At 36.0% G+C, this 19,619-nt stretch overlaps 1 protein-coding gene across 1 annotated transcript in view; it reads right to left on the bottom strand.

Moving 5' to 3' along the window:
- The window catches only part of gramd2ab (GRAM domain containing 2Ab), a gene marked incomplete at both ends in the record, with an annotated part of 36,411 nt that extends 18,830 nt beyond the window's left edge, over positions 1-17,581 (bottom strand). The window contains 8 exons of the mRNA XM_083893942.1: positions 8,953-9,088; positions 9,559-9,618; positions 10,070-10,141; positions 11,930-12,028; positions 12,199-12,302; positions 12,411-12,483; positions 14,216-14,273; positions 17,475-17,581. Of these exons, the coding sequence (XP_083750068.1) occupies positions 8,953-9,088; positions 9,559-9,618; positions 10,070-10,141; positions 11,930-12,028; positions 12,199-12,302; positions 12,411-12,483; positions 14,216-14,273; positions 17,475-17,581 (709 nt within the window). The remainder of the gene's footprint in view (positions 1-8,952; positions 9,089-9,558; positions 9,619-10,069; positions 10,142-11,929; positions 12,029-12,198; positions 12,303-12,410; positions 12,484-14,215; positions 14,274-17,474) is intronic.
- Positions 17,582-19,619: the final 2,038 nt, after the last annotated feature.

Below are 19,619 nucleotides of genomic sequence, written 5' to 3'. Positions count from 1 at the left end.
AGTTTTGTATGTCGTTTTTGTCAAATTTTGGACCAAATTTTTTTTCTCCAAAAATGGTCACATTTTGGAGACATAGTACAGTATGACATACTACATAGTATAGTATGACGTTTTTGTCAAGTTTTGAACCAAATAAACGTTTTTCAAAAAAATTGTCAGATTCTGGACGACATAGTATAGTATGTCGTTTTTGTCAAATATTGGACCAAATTCTTTTTTCTCCAAAAATGGTCACATTTTGGAGACATAGTATAGTATGACATACTACATAGTATGGTATGACGTTTTTGTCAAGTTTTGGACCAAAAAAACGTTTTTCCAAAAAATGGTCAGATTCTGGACGACATAGTATAGTATGTCGTTTTTGTCAAATTTTGGACTAAATTTTTTTTCTCCAAAAATGGTCACATTTTGGAGACATAATATAGTATAACGTACTACATAGTATAGTATGACGTTTTTGTCAAGTTTTGGACCAAAAAAAGTTTTTCAAAAAAATGGTCAGATTCTGGACGACATAGTATAGTATGTCGTTTTTGTCAAATTTTGGACCAAATTTTTTTTCTCCAAAAATGGTCATATTTTGGAGACATAATATAGTATAACGTACTACATAGTATAGTATGACGTTTTTGTCAAGTTTTGGACCAAAAAAACGTTTTTCAAAAAAATGGTCAGATTCTGGACGACATAGTATAGTATGTCGTTTTTGTCAAATTTTGGACTAAATTTTTTTTCTCCAAAAATGGTCACATTTTGGAGACATAATATAGTATAACGTACTACATAGTATAGTATGACGTTTTTGTCAAGTTTTGGACCAAAAAAAGTTTTTCAAAAAAATGGTCAGATTCTGGACGACATAGTATAGTATGTCGTTTTTGTCAAATTTTGGACCAAATTTTTTTTCTCCAAAAATGGTCACATTTTGGAGACATAATATAGTATAACGTACTACATAGTATGGTATGACGTTTTTGTCAAGTTTTGGACCAAATAAACGTTTTTCAAAAAAATTGTCAGATTCTGGACGACATAGTCTCGTATGTCGTTTTTGTCAAATATTGGACCAAATTCTTTTTTCTCCAAAAATGGTCACATTTTGGAGACATAGTATAGTATGACATACTACATAGTATGGTATGACGTTTTTGTCAAGTTTTGGACCAAAAAAACGTTTTTCCAAAAAATGGTCAGATTCTGGACGACATAGTATAGTATGTCGTTTTTGTCAAATTTTGGACTAAATTTTTTTTCTCCAAAAATGGTCACATTTTGGAGACATAATATAGTATAACGTACTACATAGTATAGTATGACGTTTTTGTCAAGTTTTGGACCAAAAAAACGTTTTTCAAAAAAATTGTCAGATTCTGGACGACATAGTATAGTATGTCGTTTTTGTCAAATTTTGGACCAAATTTTTTTTCTCCAAAAATGGTCCCATTTTGGAGACATAATATAGTATAACGTACTACATAGTATAGTATGACGTTTTTGTCAAGTTTTGGACCAAAAAAACGTTTTTCAAAAAAATGGTCAGATTCTGGACGACATAGTATAGTATGTCGTTTTTGTCAAATTTTGGACCAAATTTTTTTTCTCCAAAAATGGTCACATTTTGGAGACATAATATAGTATAACGTACTACATAGTATAGTATGACGTTTTTGTCAAGTTTTGGACAATAAAAACGTTTTTCAAAAAAATGGTCAGATTCTGGACGACATAGTATAGTATGTCGTTTTTGTCAAATTTTGGACCAAATTCTTTTTTCTCCAAAAATGGTCACATTTTGGAGACATAATATAGTATAACGTACTACATAGTATAGTATGACGTTTTTGTCAAGTTTTGGACCAAAAAAACGTTTTTCAAAAAAATGGTGAGATTCTGGACGACATAGTATAGTATGTCGTTTTTGTCAAATTTTGGACTAAATTTTTTTTCTCCAAAAATGGTCACATTTTGGAGACATAATATAGTATAACGTACTACATAGTATAGTATGACGTTTTTGTCAAGTTTTGGACCAAAAAAAGTTTTTCAAAAAAATGGTCAGATTCTGGACGACATAGTATAGTATGTCGTTTTTGTCAAATTTTGGACCAAATTTTTTTTCTCCAAAAATGGTCACATTTTGGAGACATAGTACAGTATGACATACTACATAGTATAGTATGACGTTTTTGTCAAGTTTTGGACCAAATAAACGTTTTTCAAAAAAATGGTCAGATTCTGGACAACATAGTTTTGTATGTCGTTTTTGTCAAATTTTGGACCAAATTTTTTTTCTCCAAAAATGGTCACATTTTGGAGACATAGTACAGTATGACATACTACATAGTATAGTATGACGTTTTTGTCAAGTTTTGGACCATAAAAACGTTTTTCAAAAAAAGTGGTCAGATTCTGGACGACATAGTATAGTATGTCGTTTTTGTCAAATTTTGGACTAAATTTTTTTTCTCCAAAAATGGTCACATTTTGGAGACATAATATAGTATAACGTACTACATAGTATAGTATGACGTTTTTGTCAAGTTTTGGACCAAATAAACGTTTTTCAAAAAAATGGTCAGATTCTGGACGACATAGTATAGTATGTCGTTTTTGTCAAATATTGGACCAAATTCTTTTTTCTCCAAAAATGGTCACATTTTGGAGACATAGTATAGTATGACATACTACATAGTATGGTATGACGTTTTTGTCAAGTTTTGGACCAAAAAAACGTTTTTCCAAAAAATGGTCAGATTCTGGACGACATAGTATAGTATGTCGTTTTTGTCAAATTTTGGACTAAATTTTTTTTCTCCAAAAATGGTCACATTTTGGAGACATAATATAGTATAACGTACTACATAGTATAGTATGACGTTTTTGTCAAGTTTTGGACCAAAAAAAGTTTTTCAAAAAAATGGTCAGATTCTGGACGACATAGTATAGTATGTCGTTTTTGTCAAATTTTGGACCAAATTTTTTTTCTCCAAAAATAGTCATATTTTGGAGACATAATATAGTATAACGTACTACATAGTATAGTATGACGTTTTTGTCAAGTTTTGGACCAAAAAAAGTTTTTCAAAAAAATGGTCAGATTCTGGACGACATAGTATAGTATGTCGTTTTTGTCAAATTTTGGACTAAATTTTTTTTCTCCAAAAATGGTCACATTTTGGAGACATAATATAGTATAACGTACTACATAGTATAGTATGACGTTTTTGTCAAGTTTTGGACCAAATAAACGTTTTTCAAAAAAATGGTCAGATTCTGGACAACATAGTTTTGTATGTCGTTTTTGTCAAATTTTGGACCAAATTTTTTTTCTCCAAAAATGGTCACATTTTGGAGACATAGTACAGTATGACATACTACATAGTATAGTATGACGTTTTTGTCAAGTTTTGGACCAAATAAACGTTTTTCAAAAAAATGGTCAGATTTTGGACGACATAGTATAGTATGTCGTTTTTGTCAAATTTTGGACCAAATTTTTTTTCTCCAAAAATGGTCACATTTTGGAGACATAATATAGTATAACGTACTACATAGTATAGTATGACGTTTTTGTCAAGTTTTGGACCAAAAAAACGTTTTTCAAAAAAAGTGGTCAGATTCTGGACGACATAGTATAGTATGTCGTTTTTGTCAAATTTTGGACTAAATTTTTTTTCTCCAAAAATGGTCACATTTTGGAGACATAATATAGTATAACGTACTACATAGTATAGTATGACGTTTTTGTCAAGTTTTGGACCAAAAAAACGTTTTTCAAAAAAATGGTCAGATTCTGGACGACATAGTATAGTATGTCGTTTTTGTCAAATTTTGGACCAAATTTTTTTTCTCCAAAAATGGTCACATTTTGGAGACATAATATAGTATAACGTACTACATAGTATGGTATGACGTTTTTGTCAAGTTTTGGACCAAATAAACGTTTTTCAAAAAAATTGTCAGATTCTGGACGACATAGTATAGTATGTCGTTTTTGTCAATTATTGGACCAAATTCTTTTTTCTCCAAAAATGGTCACATTTTGGAGACATAGTATAGTATGACATACTACATAGTATGGTATGACGTTTTTGTCAAGTTTTGGACCAAAAAAACGTTTTTCCAAAAAATGGTCAGATTCTGGACGACATAGTATAGTATGTCGTTTTTGTCAAATTTTGGACCAAATTTTTTTTCTCCAAAAATGGTCATATTTTGGAGACATAATATAGTATAACGTACTACATAGTATAGTATGACGTTTTTGTCAAGTTTTGGACCAAAAAAACGTTTTTCAAAAAAATGGTCAGATTCTGGACGACATAGTATAGTATGTCGTTTTTGTCAAATTTTGGACTAAATTTTTTTTCTCCAAAAATGGTCACATTTTGGAGACATAATATAGTATAACGTACTACATAGTATAGTATGACGTTTTTGTCAAGTTTTGGACCAAAAAAACGTTTTTCAAAAAAATGGTCAGATTCTGGACGACATAGTATAGTATGTCGTTTTTGTCAAATTTTGGACCAAATTTTTTTTCTCCAAAAATGGTCACATTTTGGAGACATAATATAGTATAACGTACTACATAGTATGGTATGACGTTTTTGTCAAGTTTTGGACTAAATAAACGTTTTTCAAAAAAATTGTCAGATTCTGGACGACATAGTATAGTATGTCGTTTTTGTCAATTATTGGACCAAATTCTTTTTTCTCCAAAAATGGTCACATTTTGGAGACATAGTATAGTATGACATACTACATAGTATGGTATGACGTTTTTGTCAAGTTTTGGACCAAAAAAACGTTTTTCCAAAAAATGGTCAGATTCTGGACGACATAGTATAGTATGTCGTTTTTGTCAAATTTTGGACCAAATTTTTTTTCTCCAAAAATGGTCATATTTTGGAGACATAATATAGTATAACGTACTACATAGTATAGTATGACGTTTTTGTCAAGTTTTGGACCAAAAAAACGTTTTTCAAAAAAATGGTCAGATTCTGGACGACATAGTATAGTATGTCGTTTTTGTCAAATTTTGGACCAAATTTTTTTTCTCCAAAAATGGTCACATTTTGGAGACATAATATAGTATAACGTACTACATAGTATAGTATGACGTTTTTGTCAAGTTTTGGACCAAATAAACGTTTTTCAAAAAAATTGTCAGATTCTGGACGACATAGTATAGTATGTCGTTTTTGTCAGATATTGGACCAAATTCTTTTTTCTCCAAAAATGGTCACATTTTGGAGACATAGTATAGTATGACATACTACATAGTATGGTATGACGTTTTTGTCAAGTTTTGGACCAAAAAAACGTTTTTCCAAAAAATGGTCAGATTCTGGACGACATAGTATAGTATGTCGTTTTTGTCAAATTTTGGACCAAATTTTTTTTCTCCAAAAATGGTCACATTTTGGAGACATAATATAGTATAACGTACTACATAGTATAGTATGACGTTTTTGTCAAGTTTTGGACCAAATAAACGTTTTTCAAAAAAATTGTCAGATTCTGGACGACATAGTATAGTATGTCGTTTTTGTCAAATTTTGGACCAAATTTTTTTTCTCCAAAAATGGTCATATTTTGGAGACATAATATAGTATAACGTACTACATAGTATAGTATGACGTTTTTGTCAAGTTTTGGACCAAAAAAACGTTTTTCCAAAAAATGGTCAGATTCTGGACGACATAGTATAGTATGTCGTTTTTCTCAAATTTTGGACTAAATTTTTTTTCTCCAAAAATGGTCACATTTTGGAGACATAATATAGTATAACGTACTACATAGTATAGTATGACGTTTTTGTCAAGTTTTGGACCAAAAAAACGTTTTTCAAAAAAATTGTCAGATTCTGGACGACATAGTATAGTATGTCGTTTTTGTCAAATTTTGGAACCAATTTTCTTTCTCCAAAAATGGTCCCATTTTGGAGACATAATATAGTATAACGTACTACATAGTATAGTATGACGTTTTTGTCAAGTTTTGGACCAAAAAAAAGTTTTTCAAAAAAATGGTCAGATTCTGGACGACATAGTATAGTATGTCGTTTTTGTCAAATTTTGGACCAAATTTTTTTTCTCCAAAAATGGTCACATTTTGGAGACATAATATAGTATAACGTACTACATAGTATAGTATGACGTTTTTGTCAAGTTTTGGACCAAAAAAAGTTTTTCAAAAAAATGGTCAGATTCTGGACGACATAGTATAGTATGTCGTTTTTGTCAAATTTTGGACCAAATTTTTTTTCTCCAAAAATGGTCATATTTTGGAGACATAATATAGTATAACGTACTACATAGTATAGTATGACGTTTTTGTCAAGTTTTGGACCAAAAAAACGTTTTTCAAAAAAATGGTCAGATTCTGGACGACATAGTATAGTATGTCGTTTTTGTCAAATTTTGGACTAAATTTTTTTTCTCCAAAAATGGTCACATTTTGGAGACATAATATAGTATAACGTACTACATAGTATAGTATGACGTTTTTGTCAAGTTTTGGACCAAATAAACGTTTTTCAAAAAAATGGTCAGATTCTGGACAACATAGTTTTGTATGTCGTTTTTGTCAAATTTTGGACCAAATTTTTTTTCTCCAAAAATGGTCACATTTTGGAGACATAATATAGTATAACGTACTACATAGTATAGTATGACGTTTTTGTCAAGTTTTGGACCAAAAAAAACGTTTTTCAAAAAATGGTCAGATTCTGGACAACATAGTATAGTATGTCGTTTTTGTCAAATTTTGGACCAAATTTTTTTTCTCCAAAAATGGTCACATTTTGGAGACATAATATAGTATAACGTACTACATAGTATAGTATGACGTTTTTGTCAAGTTTTGGACCAAATAAACGTTTTTCAAAAAAATTGTCAGATTCTGGACGACATAGTATAGTATGTCGTTTTTGTCAAATTTTGGACCAAATTTTTTTTCTCCAAAAATGGTCATATTTTGGAGACATAATATAGTATAACGTACTACATAGTATAGTATGACGTTTTTGTCAAGTTTTGGACCAAAAAAACGTTTTTCAAAAAAATGGTCAGATTCTGGACGACATAGTATAGTATGTCGTTTTTGTCAAATTTTGGACCAAATTTTTTTTCTCCAAAAATGGTCACATTTTGGAGACATAATATAGTATAACGTACTACATAGTATAGTATGACGTTTTTGTCAAGTTTTGGACCATAAAAACGTTTTTCAAAAAAATGGTCAGATTCTGGACGACATAGTATAGTATGTCGTTTTTGTCAAATTTTGGACTAAATTTTTTTTCTCCAAAAATGGTCACATTTTGGAGACATAATATAGTATAACGTACTACATAGTATAGTATGACGTTTTTGTCAAGTTTTGGACCAAAAAAACGTTTTTCAAAAAAATGGTCAGATTCTGGACAACATAGTATAGTATGTCGTTTTTGTCAAATTTTGGACCAAATTCTTTTTTCTCCAAAAATGGTCACATTTTGGAGACATAGTACAGTATGACATACTACATAGTATAGTATGACGTTTTTGTCAAGTTTTGGACCAAATAAACGTTTTTCAAAAAAATGGTCAGAGTCTGGACGACATAGTATAGTATGACGTTTTTTGTCAAGTTTTGGACCAAAAAAACGTTTTTCAAAAAAATTGTCAGATTCTGGACGACATAGTATAGTATGTCGTTTTTGTCAAATTTTGGACCAAATTTTTTTTCTCCAAAAATGGTCACATTTTGGAGACATAATATAGTATAACGTACTACATAGTATAGTATGACGTTTTTGTCAAGTTTTGGACCAAAAAAACGTTTTTCAAAAAAATGGTCAGATTCTGGACAACATAGTATAGTATGTCGTTTTTGTCAAATTTTGGACCAAATTCTTTTTTCTCCAAAAATGGTCACATTTTGGAGACATAGTACAGTATGACATACTACATAGTATAGTATGACGTTTTTGTCAAGTTTTGGACCAAATAAACGTTTTTCAAAAAAATGGTCAGAGTCTGGACGACATAGTATAGTATGTCGTTTTTGTCAAATTTGGGACCAAATTTTTTTTCCCAAATAAATTTTCAAATCTTGTTCAAAATACTGTAGTGTACCTTTTTTTTAATAAAATTTTGGAAGATGTATGACGTTTTTGGACAAAAGAACTTAAAAAAAAATCCATTTTGGGACGACATAGTATAGTATGTCGTTTTTGTCAAATTTTGGACCAAATAAATGGTCAAGTCTTGTTCAAAATACTGTAGTGTACCTTTTTTTAATCAAATTTTGGACCACATTTTGGGACGACATAGTATAGTATGTCGTTTTTGTCAAATTTTGGACCAAATTTTTTTTTCCAAATAAATGGTCAAATCTTGCTCTAAATACTGTAGTTTACTGTTTTTGTCAAATTTTGGACGACGTATGACGTTTTTGGACCAAAAAAAAAAGAAAATTAAAAAAAAAATACATTTTGGGACGACATAGTATAGTATGTCGTTTTTGTCAAATTTGGGACCAAATTTTTTTTCTCCAAATAATTGGTCAAATCTTGCTCAAAGTACTGTAGTATGCCGTGTTTGTCAAATTTCGGACGACGTATGATGTTTTTTGTCCAATTTTGGACCAAAAAACGTTTTCAAATTTTTTTTTGGACGACAGTATAGTATGACATTTTTGACAACTTTAGGACCAAAATGTTTTTTTCAAAAAAACTGTCAAATTTTGGACAACATAGTGTGGTATGTTGTTTTTGTGAATTTTTGGATGACATAGTATGGTATGACTCGACCTGATTCTCACACAGACCCAAAAAAAACAAATCTCAGCCTTCAAAAAAGATGATTTAGGTGAATGCGTTACGTTTCCGTAGCAACGCCCCCCTGACCTCGAACATTTCCGAGTTCCGACTACAGATACAGAACGCGGGATAATCACCAGAGAGTGTGTGTGTGCTGAAGGGCTCGTCGGGGGCGAGGCTGGGGGCGGAGTTTCCCAGCAGGTCGGGGAGGGAGGCGGAGACGACGGGCAGCGATGGCTTCCTCCTCCACTTTAACACCTCTGGAAACTCGTCCTGACACACACACACACACACACACACACACACACACACACACACACACACACACACACACACACACACACACACACACACACACATTTAAAGGGACAGTTCACAGGTTTCTTGTTTGTTATGTACAGTACGTGTATTTGTACCGCCTCTCAGACTCAACAGCACCCCCTTCTGTGCACACACAGAACTGACTGACTCAGTGCCTCCACATTTTCTTCAGTTAGTATTTGATGTCACAGTTAAGTGGCTATTATTATTATTATATTATATATTATGACTACTATTATTTTTTATAGTAGTCTATTCCCTCCTTCCTTTGTTTGTTTTGGACAGAACTTGAAAGCCTCTTAGACGTCGCGTCACAGAGGAGCGAAACAACAGCTCCTGGTATTTCACTAATCCTGTTTTCACTGCGTCAGCCGGAGATAAAAAAAAATGTCTGCGTTTATAGCGAGTGAATATTCCGTTACCATAGACAGAGAGCTGGGCTCCTCCAGGTACTGCTTCAGACTCAGACTCTTCCCGTCCACCTGCAGACGAACGGTCACAAACATGTGAATCATGGCAATGTTACAACTTATTTCTGTTTTAGCTATTTTACAAACGTCAACAATATCGCAATAAATTTTTTTTTCTCACTATTAAACAGTGTTTTTATCGTAGTCACTCTCCCACACCAAAGCCCATAGAGAAAATCACTGATTTTAGCCCACGGGGACACAGGCGCTGCTGGTCTTCTGCTGCCTCGTGTGGTCACTTTGTGTCACTGAAGTTAATCCGATAAAGGATTTTTAAAGCCGAATTTGACAAAATAAGACATAGTAAGTTAGTGATAGAGGCAGCAGTGGATCAACAACTCCTGTGAACTCCTGTGTGTTTGTGATGTTAAAATCACTGGTTTTCTCTATGGACTTTGGTGCAGGGAGAGTGAAAAAAATATATGTATATGTGATTAAATGCCGTCGATGTGAAAACACGGACCTGCAGGTGAGTGCAGATCCTCCTGAGGACGTCATAGACACTGTCTCTGGACAGAAGAGACACAAACACATACTGCAGACAGAGGACAAAGTAGAGGTCACTGCACACGTCATCAACATGTTTTCACTTTCAAATGCTGTTGTTTGGTCCACAGTGAACGAGCAATGACATTAAAACATGGTCATTTATTAATCTATTAACTGATGAATTACTGAGAGAAAACCCATCGTTTTGTTAGCCTCCTCTGACTTAGCTACCTCGGCTAACGCACTAAAGCTAAAGCGAGAAATGCGTCGCGGTCCTGCACCACCAAGCCCCACTTTGCCTCTACTGCTAACTTAGCTTGTAAAGCTACTAAAGTGTTATTTGCTATTGTTGGCTAGACCCAACTAATCACTAACTTTTACTTGGCTAACCTAGCTTGTAAAGCTACTAATGAGTTGATTGATTAAGTTAGTTAAACCTAGCTGATTGCTAGCCTTGCCTGAATTAACATAGCTATCTTAGCTTGTAAAGCTACTAAAGTGTTAGTTGCTAAAGTTAGATAGACCTAACTGATCACTAGCTTTGACTTAGCTAACCTAGCTAACTTGGCTTGTAAGGCTACTAATGTGTTGATTGCTCAAGTTAGTTAAACCTAGCTGATCGCTAGCCTTGCCTGAATTAACATAGTTATCTTAGCTTGTAAAGCTACTAAAGTGTTAGTTGCTAAAGTTAGATAGACCTAACTGATCACTAGCTTTGACTTAGCTAACCTAGCTAGCTTAGCTAGTAAGGCTACTATTGTGTTGATTGCTCAAGTTAGTTAAACCTAGCTGATTGCTAGCCTTGCCTGAATTAACATAGCTATCTTAGCTTGTAAAGCTAATAAAGTGTTAGTTGCTAAAGTTAGATAGACCTAACTGATCACTAGCTTTGACTTAGTTAGCCTAGCTAGCTTAGCTAGTAAGGCTACTAATGTGTTGATTGCTTAAGTTAGATAAACCTTGCTGATTGCTAGCTTTAACTTAATGAACATAGCTAACTTAGCTTGTAAAGCTACTAAAGTGTTATTTGCTATTGTTGGATAGACCTAACTAATCACTAACTTTGACTTGGCTAACCTAGCTTGTAAAGCTACTAATGAGTTGATTGATTAAGTTAGATAAACCTCACTGATTGCTAGCTTTGACGATATTAACATAGCTCTCTTACCTTGTAAAGCTACTAAATAGTTAGTTGCTAAAGTTAGATAGACCTAACTGATCACTAGCTTTGACTTAGCTAACCTAGCTAGCTTAGCTAGTAAGGCTACTAATGTGTTGGTTGCTTAAGTTAGAAAAACCTAGCTGATTGCTAGCTTTGACTTAATTAATATAGCTAACTTAGCTTTTAAAGCTACTAAAGTGTTAGTTGCTAAAGTTAGATAGACCTAACTGATCACTAACTTTGACTTAGCTAACCTAGCCAACTTAGCTTGTAAAGCTACTAAAGTGTTAGTTGCTATAGTTAGAGAGACCTAACTGATCACTAGCTTTGACTTAGCTAACCTAGCCAACTTAGCTTGTAAGGCTACTACTGTGTTGATTGGTTAAGTTAGATAAACCTAGCTAATTGCTAGCTTTGACTGAATTAACATAGCTATCTTAGGTTGTAAAGCTACTAAAGCGTTAGTTGCTAAAGTTTGATAGACCTAACAGATCAGTAGCTTTGATGTGGCTAACCTAGCTAACTTAGCTTGTAAGGCTATGTTAGATAAACCCTTAAAATACAAATAAATAGATGTGAAAGCGTCATTTTGAGGAAATAATAGCAGCTGTTATTTATGTATCTCAATGTTTTTGTTGGATTTCTTGACTCGTCGGTGGTTCAGTCCGTTACCTTCTGTCCTGTATCCATGGTGATGGCCAGACCGTTTGGTACCAGACCTGCAGTCTTGTGTTTCTTCACCAGACGAACTGAGACGACAGGAATACAAACCTGACACAAACACAGGTTATTCCAGTAAAATACTCATAATTTTACTTCTCAATGTAACTATATTTACTAAGCTAATAGCTAATAACCGACTAAATGTTCAATAGGAAATGTTTTTACTTGACAAAACGTTTTCTTTTGAGAATCATGTGATCAGACGTGTCTTCACTGACCTTGATATCTTTACCAAACAGGTTTGCGTAGAAACAAAGCCAGTTTCTGGAAATGTAGAGTCGTCCCTGCAGCAGGATGTCCCTCAACAAAGCACAGGAGTACACTGCAATGGACAAAGACAGAGGGGACATGTCCATCAGAGCTGTCCCAGGTTAAATATGGACTGAGTGAGGACACTGGACAGAGTCCTGATGTCCTGCTGAGTCTGTACCTTTCATCAGGATCTCCTCTTTTGGGACGGTCTTGAACAGTTTGTGGTACTGAGAGTTGTACTTACTGACGGTCTGTGGAAGGAAGGGAGGACAACGTCAGTCAACCAACCAACAAACAACCAAACAAATAAACACTCAACCAACCGGCCATCCGACCGGCCAACCAACCAACAAACAACCAAACATAAACACTCAACCAACCAATCAACTAACAAACAACCAAACAAATAAACACTCAACCAACCGATCAACCAACTACCAAATCAACCAACAAACAACCAAACATAAACACTCAACCAACCGATCATCCGACCGACCAATCAACCAACAAACAACCAAACATAAACACTCAACCAACCGATCAACCAACTAACCAACCAACCAAACATAAACACTCACCCAACAATCATCCGACCGACCAATCAACCAACAAACAACCAAACATAAACAATCAACCAACAATCATCCGACCGACCAGCCAACCAATCAACCAACCAACAAACTAGCAAACAATTAAACACTCAACCCACCAATCATCCGACTGACTGACCGACCAGCCAACCAACTAACTAACCAAACAAATAAACACTCAACCAACCGACCATCCGACCGACAGCGGCCAATCAACCAACAAACAACCAACCAAATGAACACTCAACCAACCAATCATCCGACCAACCAAACAACCAACCGACCAAATAACCAACAAACAACCAAACAAATAAACACTCAATCAACCGACCAACCAACCAACCAACCAACCAACCAACCAACCAACAACCAAACAAATAAACACTCAACCAACCAGCCATCTGACCGACCGACCGCCCAACCAACCAACCAACCAACCGACAAACAAATAAACTCTCAACCAACAGGCTATCAGACCGACAGACCAACTGACCAACCAACCAATCAACCAACCAACCAACCAACCAACCAACCGGCCAACCAACCACACACCTAACAAAAAAATAAACAACAGATAAAACAACAAATAACCACACACCAGACTGGCCATCTGACTGACCGACCAACCACACACCTAACAAGCCAACCAACCAACCAACAAACCAACCAACAAACCAACCAACCACACACATAACCACAAACCTAACCACACCTAACCACACCGAACCACACACTAACCACACACTAACCACACACGAACCACACACTAACCAGACAAACAACACCTAACCAAACACAAGTGTGTAACAAAGCACACACACACATCAAAGCACCAAACTCATTCTCTCTGTTACTGGTTCACTGCACATGAATAAAGTCTGTGTTCATGTGAGGGTTAGTGAGATGATGATGATGTTCAGAGGTTTCATCATCAAACCCTCTGTTCTCTGTGAACCAGACGCTCACTTCCTGACTTCCCGACTTCCTGTTCCTGTCTGAGACTCAACGACAACAAAGACTCAAAACAAAACAAGACAACAGACTCTGAACTGTTGTCAACACAGACTTTATAACTGTGCAAATCAAACGTTTTCATTTGGTTTGAGCTCCTGCACCAAAGTCCATAGAGAAAACCAGTGATTTTAACATCACAGGGACACAGGAGCTGCTGGTCTACTGCTGCCTCGTGTGGTCACTTTGTGTCACTGAGGTCAATCTGAACGAAGTATTTTAAAAGCCGAATTCACTAAAATAAGACATTGTAAGTTAGTGATGGAGGCAGCAGTGGATCAACAACTCCTGTGAAGTGTGTGTGTGTGTGGGTGTGTGTGTGTGTGTGTGTGTGCGCGCGCGTGTGTGTGTGTGTGTGTGTGTGTGTGTGTGACACACTCACCGATCCTCTGTAGCACTTCTTCACGTCTTCATAGGACAGGTCATCGATCAGCTGCAGCCTGCAGGACACATGACATCATATCCTGTGAGATCAGACATGATCACAGGATCACGTGATCACAGTCGACATTTTAACCCTGAACTGAGGATGATGAAGAGTCGGGGACACACGTCTGCCATCGAGGACACCAGGAAAAACTGAATTTAGCCTCAGAACAGAAGGCTCAAGATGGATCACTCTCCCACACCAAAGCCCATAGAGAAAATCAACGATTTTATCATCACAGCAACACAGGAGTTCACAGGAGTCATTGATCCACTGCTGCCTCCATCACTAAGTTCAAATGTCTTATGTTGTCAATTCGGCTTTTGAAAATCTTTGCTCAGTCTTGACCGCAGTGACACAAAGTGACCACACGAGGCAGCAGTAGGACCAGCAGCTCCTGTGTCCCTGTGAGCTAAAATCACTGATTTTCTCTATGGGGTTTGGTGGCCACTGTAAAGGATGAAAAGAAAGAAAGATGAAGCCCACACACACACACACACACACACACACACACACACACACACACACACGCACACACACGCACACACACACACACACACACGCACGCACACGTGTCACGGAGGTTGACCATGTAAATGTTGTCATGACAACAGGAGGCAAATCGACAGGAAGTTCATGCAAAAAAAGTCAAACCCCCACAAACAGTGGACTGAGCTGCACTGTAAAAAAACAACAACAACATTTAAACTTGGAATGAAACACTTTGTTTGCACTTCATATTTTAAGTGAATATATTCACATATTTTAAGTTTTTTTGTGTGAAAAAACATGCAGGCTCCCCCCTGGTGGCAGTAAGTGAAAGTTCAGTTTTGCAGCAGCGCAGAGTAAATGTGGAAGAACTGGAGCAAAGAGAACGTTCCCACCAGAACACACACACACTGGAGTTTAGAGAGAGAGTGTGTGTGTGTGAAAGAGGGGATTGTTTAAAAGACACACACACACATGCACACACACACACGCACGCACACAAACACACAAAGAAAGGACTAATTATGCAAACAGTGAGTGTGAACGGTGAAAGTGGAACAGCGTTCACACTCAGACACAAAACTGTTGTCTAACTGTCAAACTGTGTCTGAATCAAATGCATCATGGGAGAATATTGACCTAACTCACTCACTCTCCCACACCAAAGTCCAGAGAGAACATCAGTGATTTTTGCTGGTCTACTGCTGCCTCGTGTGGTCACTTTGTGTCACTGAGGTAAATCTGAACAAAGGCTTTTTAAAGCCGAATTTAACAAAATACGACGTTTGAATTCAGTGATGGAGGCAGCAGTGGATCAACAACTCCTGTGAACTCCTTTCGTCAAAGAAAATTGTCAAATTTTGGAAATTTTTGTCAGATTTTGAAACAAAATTTTTCTTTCACAATTTGTTTAAAATTTTGGAGGACATACTGTAGTATGACGTTTTTGTCAAATTTTTGACACATTTTTTTTTCAAATTTTGGACGACATACTACAGAATGACATTTATGTCAAATTTCTAAACAAAATTTTTTTTTTCAAAATTTGTTTGAAATTTTGGACGACATACTAGTATGGTGTTTTTGTCAATTTCGGAACACATAATTGTTTTCAAATTTTGGACGACATAATACAGTATGACATTTTTGTCAAATTTCGATACAAGTTTTTTCTTTCAAAATTTATTTAACATTTTGGACAACATACTAGAGGATGACTTTTTTTTTCAAATTTTCAACCAAAATGTTTTTTTTGTCAAAGTTTGGACGACATACTATAGTATGACATTTTTGTCAAATTTTTTAAACAAAATGTTTTTTTCTCAAAATTTGTTTAAAATTTTGGACGACATACTATAGTATGACGTTTTTGTCAAATTTTTGACACATTTTTTTTTCAAATTTTGGACGACATACTACAGAATGACATTTATGTCAAATTTCTAAACAAAATTTTTTTTTTCAAAATTTGTTTGAAATTTTGGACGACATACTAGTATGGTGTTTTTGTCAATTTCGGAACACATAATTGTTTTCAAATTTTGGACGACATAATACAGTATGACATTTTTGTCAAATTTCGATACAAGTTTTTTCTTTCAAAATTTATTTAACATTTTGGACAACATACTAGAGGATGACTTTTTTTTTCAAATTTTCAACCAAAATGTTTTTTTTGTCAAAGTTTGGACGACATACTATAGTATGACATTTTTGTCAAATTTTTTAAACAAAATGTTTTTTTCTCAAAATTTGTTTAAAATTTTGGACGACATACTATAGTATGACATTTTTGTCAAATTTCTGAAGAAATTTTATTTCTCAATTTTTTTTCAAATTTTGGACAACATTTTTTTTTGGCACATTTTGGACGACGTACTACGTGTTTTATAGTTTTGCCGTTTTCGGATGAGGGGACGACGCACCAACGCCACGACAAACAGAGGCGAAATGATGACATCATCGTCATCAACAACAACAACAGCAGCAATAATAATAATAAACAACAAAAGATTACGTACGGCAGCTTTAATCTGGTGGGGTTTTTTTAAACGTGAAGTGGCTGAAATCTGTGGTTCTTCACATCACACTTCAGCTCCTCTGTTAGAAACTCTGCTGCCTGCAAACGTGAGCTGACTGCACGTGCTACACACACACACACACACACACACACACACACACACACACACACACACACACACACACACAGAGATTCTGCAGCTTGTTCTGTACGTGACAGGAATAACAGACACTGAGGCTTTCCCTCTCTGTGTATTGTCTCTGCTGCACGTCCTGCACTCAGCTTTCATCGCCTGCCAAACACACACACACACACACACACACTGATGAGGAGGGGGCGGGGCTTGAGGTGACGCGCAGCTTCATTCTCGTTGTTCACGCCCACATCGCAGAAATGAACACTGCCTGGAAACGATGTTTTAAAGCAGCTGGCCACCAGGGGGCGACTCCACCGGTTGCTAAATAAGGACGCCGTGGAAGTCGACTCTCTAAAATAAAAAATTGTAAAAAATAAAAAATTGTAAAATTCGGCTTTAAAATTTCTTCATTCCAATGTATTTCAGTGACACGAAGTAACCACACGAGGCAGCGGTGGACCAGCAGCTCCTGTGTCTCCGCCACTTTAAATCACTGGTTTTCTCTGTGGGCTTTGGTGTGGGAGAGTGAGTGGTTTTGATGTATAGACTTGCACAGTGCAGTTCCTCACCTGAAAGGCAGGGGGCAGTGTCCGTCCTCCTCCCTCGGGGGCTCCAGCTCCTGCGGGGGCAGGACGCTGATGTCATCACTGTGCTCCAGGTTCTCTGACGTCATCATGACTCCGCCTACAGGACGACAGACACATGACACTGTCCCTCTCATAAGCCCCGCCCACTCCACGTAAGTCGATGTAAACGTTAAAAAAAAGTTTTTCATTTAAGAATACTACTACACTTGGTACTACGTTTTAGACTACTACATCAGTACTACATGTCAAAGAACTACCGTCAGTACTATATGTCAAAGTACTACAGTCAGTACGACATGTCAAAGTACTACAGTCAGTACGACATGTCAAAGTACTACAGTCAGTGCTATATGTCAAAGTATTACAGTCAGTACTACATGTCAAAGAACTACAGTCAGTACTATATGTCAAAGTACTACAGTCAGTGCTACATGTCAAAGTACTACAATCAGTAGTACATGCCAAAGAACTACTGTCAGTACTATCTGCCAAAGTACTACAGTCAGTACTATATGTCAAAGTACTACAGTCAGTACTACATGTCAAAGAACTACAGTCTGTACTACATGTCAAAGTAATACAGTCAGTATTTCATGTCAAAGTACTACAGTCAGTATTTCATGTCAAAGTACTACAGTCAGTATTTCATGTCAAAGTACTACAGTCAGTATTTCATGTCAAAGTACTACAGTCAGTATTTCATGTCAAAGTACTACAGTCAGTATTTCATGTCAAAGTACTACAGTCAGTATTTCATGTCACACTAAGAGAACTACAGTCAGTACTGCATTTCTGAGTAAGAGTACTGTGTGTAGTACTGTGTGTACAGTGTGTAGTACAGTCACTGACAGTGAGGAGCTGGAGGGTGTGGGTGAGGCTGCGCTCTGATTGGTTGGAGGACGTGTCTCCTGTTACCATGGAAACTGCTCTGATGTCAGCGAGTGGGTGAGTGAGTGAGTGAGTGCAAACGTGAGAAACACAGAGCTAACACAAAGCTAACCCAAAGCTAACCCAGAACTAACACAAAGCTAACACAGAGCTAACCCAGAGCTAACCCAGAGCTAACACAAAGCTAACACAGAGCTAACACAAAGCTAACCCAGAGCTAACACAAAGCTAACACAGAGCTAACACAAAGCTAACACAAAGCTAACACAGGTGACTGATTCCACCTGAGCTCACGGTTCTTAGGAACCGCAGGGAGGAAGTGAAGCAGCGTTGTCATGGAAACAGGCATGATCCACACACACACACACACACACACACACACACACACACACACACACACACACACACACACACACACACACACACACACACACACACACACACACACACACACACACACACACACACACACACACACACACACACAGTCCTCCTCCTGGTTTCCATGGAGCAGTTTGCTCTTGCAGGAGCTTCATCCACTGATTAAATCAGCTGAGACCTCAGGGACACATGGTGCGTTCACTGACACATGGTGCGTTCACTGACCCACTGAGAGGAGGACCACGTCCTGAGAGGACACGTTTCACACAAGAATCAACGCCAACTGTAGATTAAAGTTAAAAAAGATTTAAAAATCCTACTTATAGTTGCAAAATGTATTTATAATCCCAAAACCAAAGTATAATCCCAAAAAATACATTTATAATCCCAAAACCGAAGTATAATCCCAAAAAATACATTAATAATCCCAAAACCGAAGTATAATCCCAAAAATACATATATAATCCCAAAACCAAAGTATAATCCCAAAATCTATTCATAATCCTAAATTCTACATATAATTCCAAAATCTATTGATAATCCCAAAATCTACGTATAATCCCAAATCCCAGTGATTGGTCAGAGTGTCGTCACTGAAGAGTCACGAGCGCGACGTCCGACACAAGAATCAACGGCAACAATGTCCAACTGCAGATTAACGTTAAAAAAACTTGATAACATCGTATCGCGAGATAAATATCGTGATATATTGTATCGTGACAAAAATATCGCGATAATATCGTTTTCTGACTTAGATATTGTGATAATATCGTATCACAACATAAATAACGTGATATATTGTATCGTGACAAAAATATCGTGATAATATCGTTTTCTGACTTAGATATTGTGATAATA

This window comes from Microchirus variegatus (assembly GCF_963457635.1).
Source record: "Microchirus variegatus genome assembly, chromosome: 8".
Lineage (NCBI taxonomy): Eukaryota > Metazoa > Chordata > Actinopteri > Pleuronectiformes > Soleidae > Microchirus > Microchirus variegatus.
The sequence above is the reverse complement of the archived record's forward strand: the minus strand, read 5'-3'. Positions and strand labels throughout refer to the sequence as shown.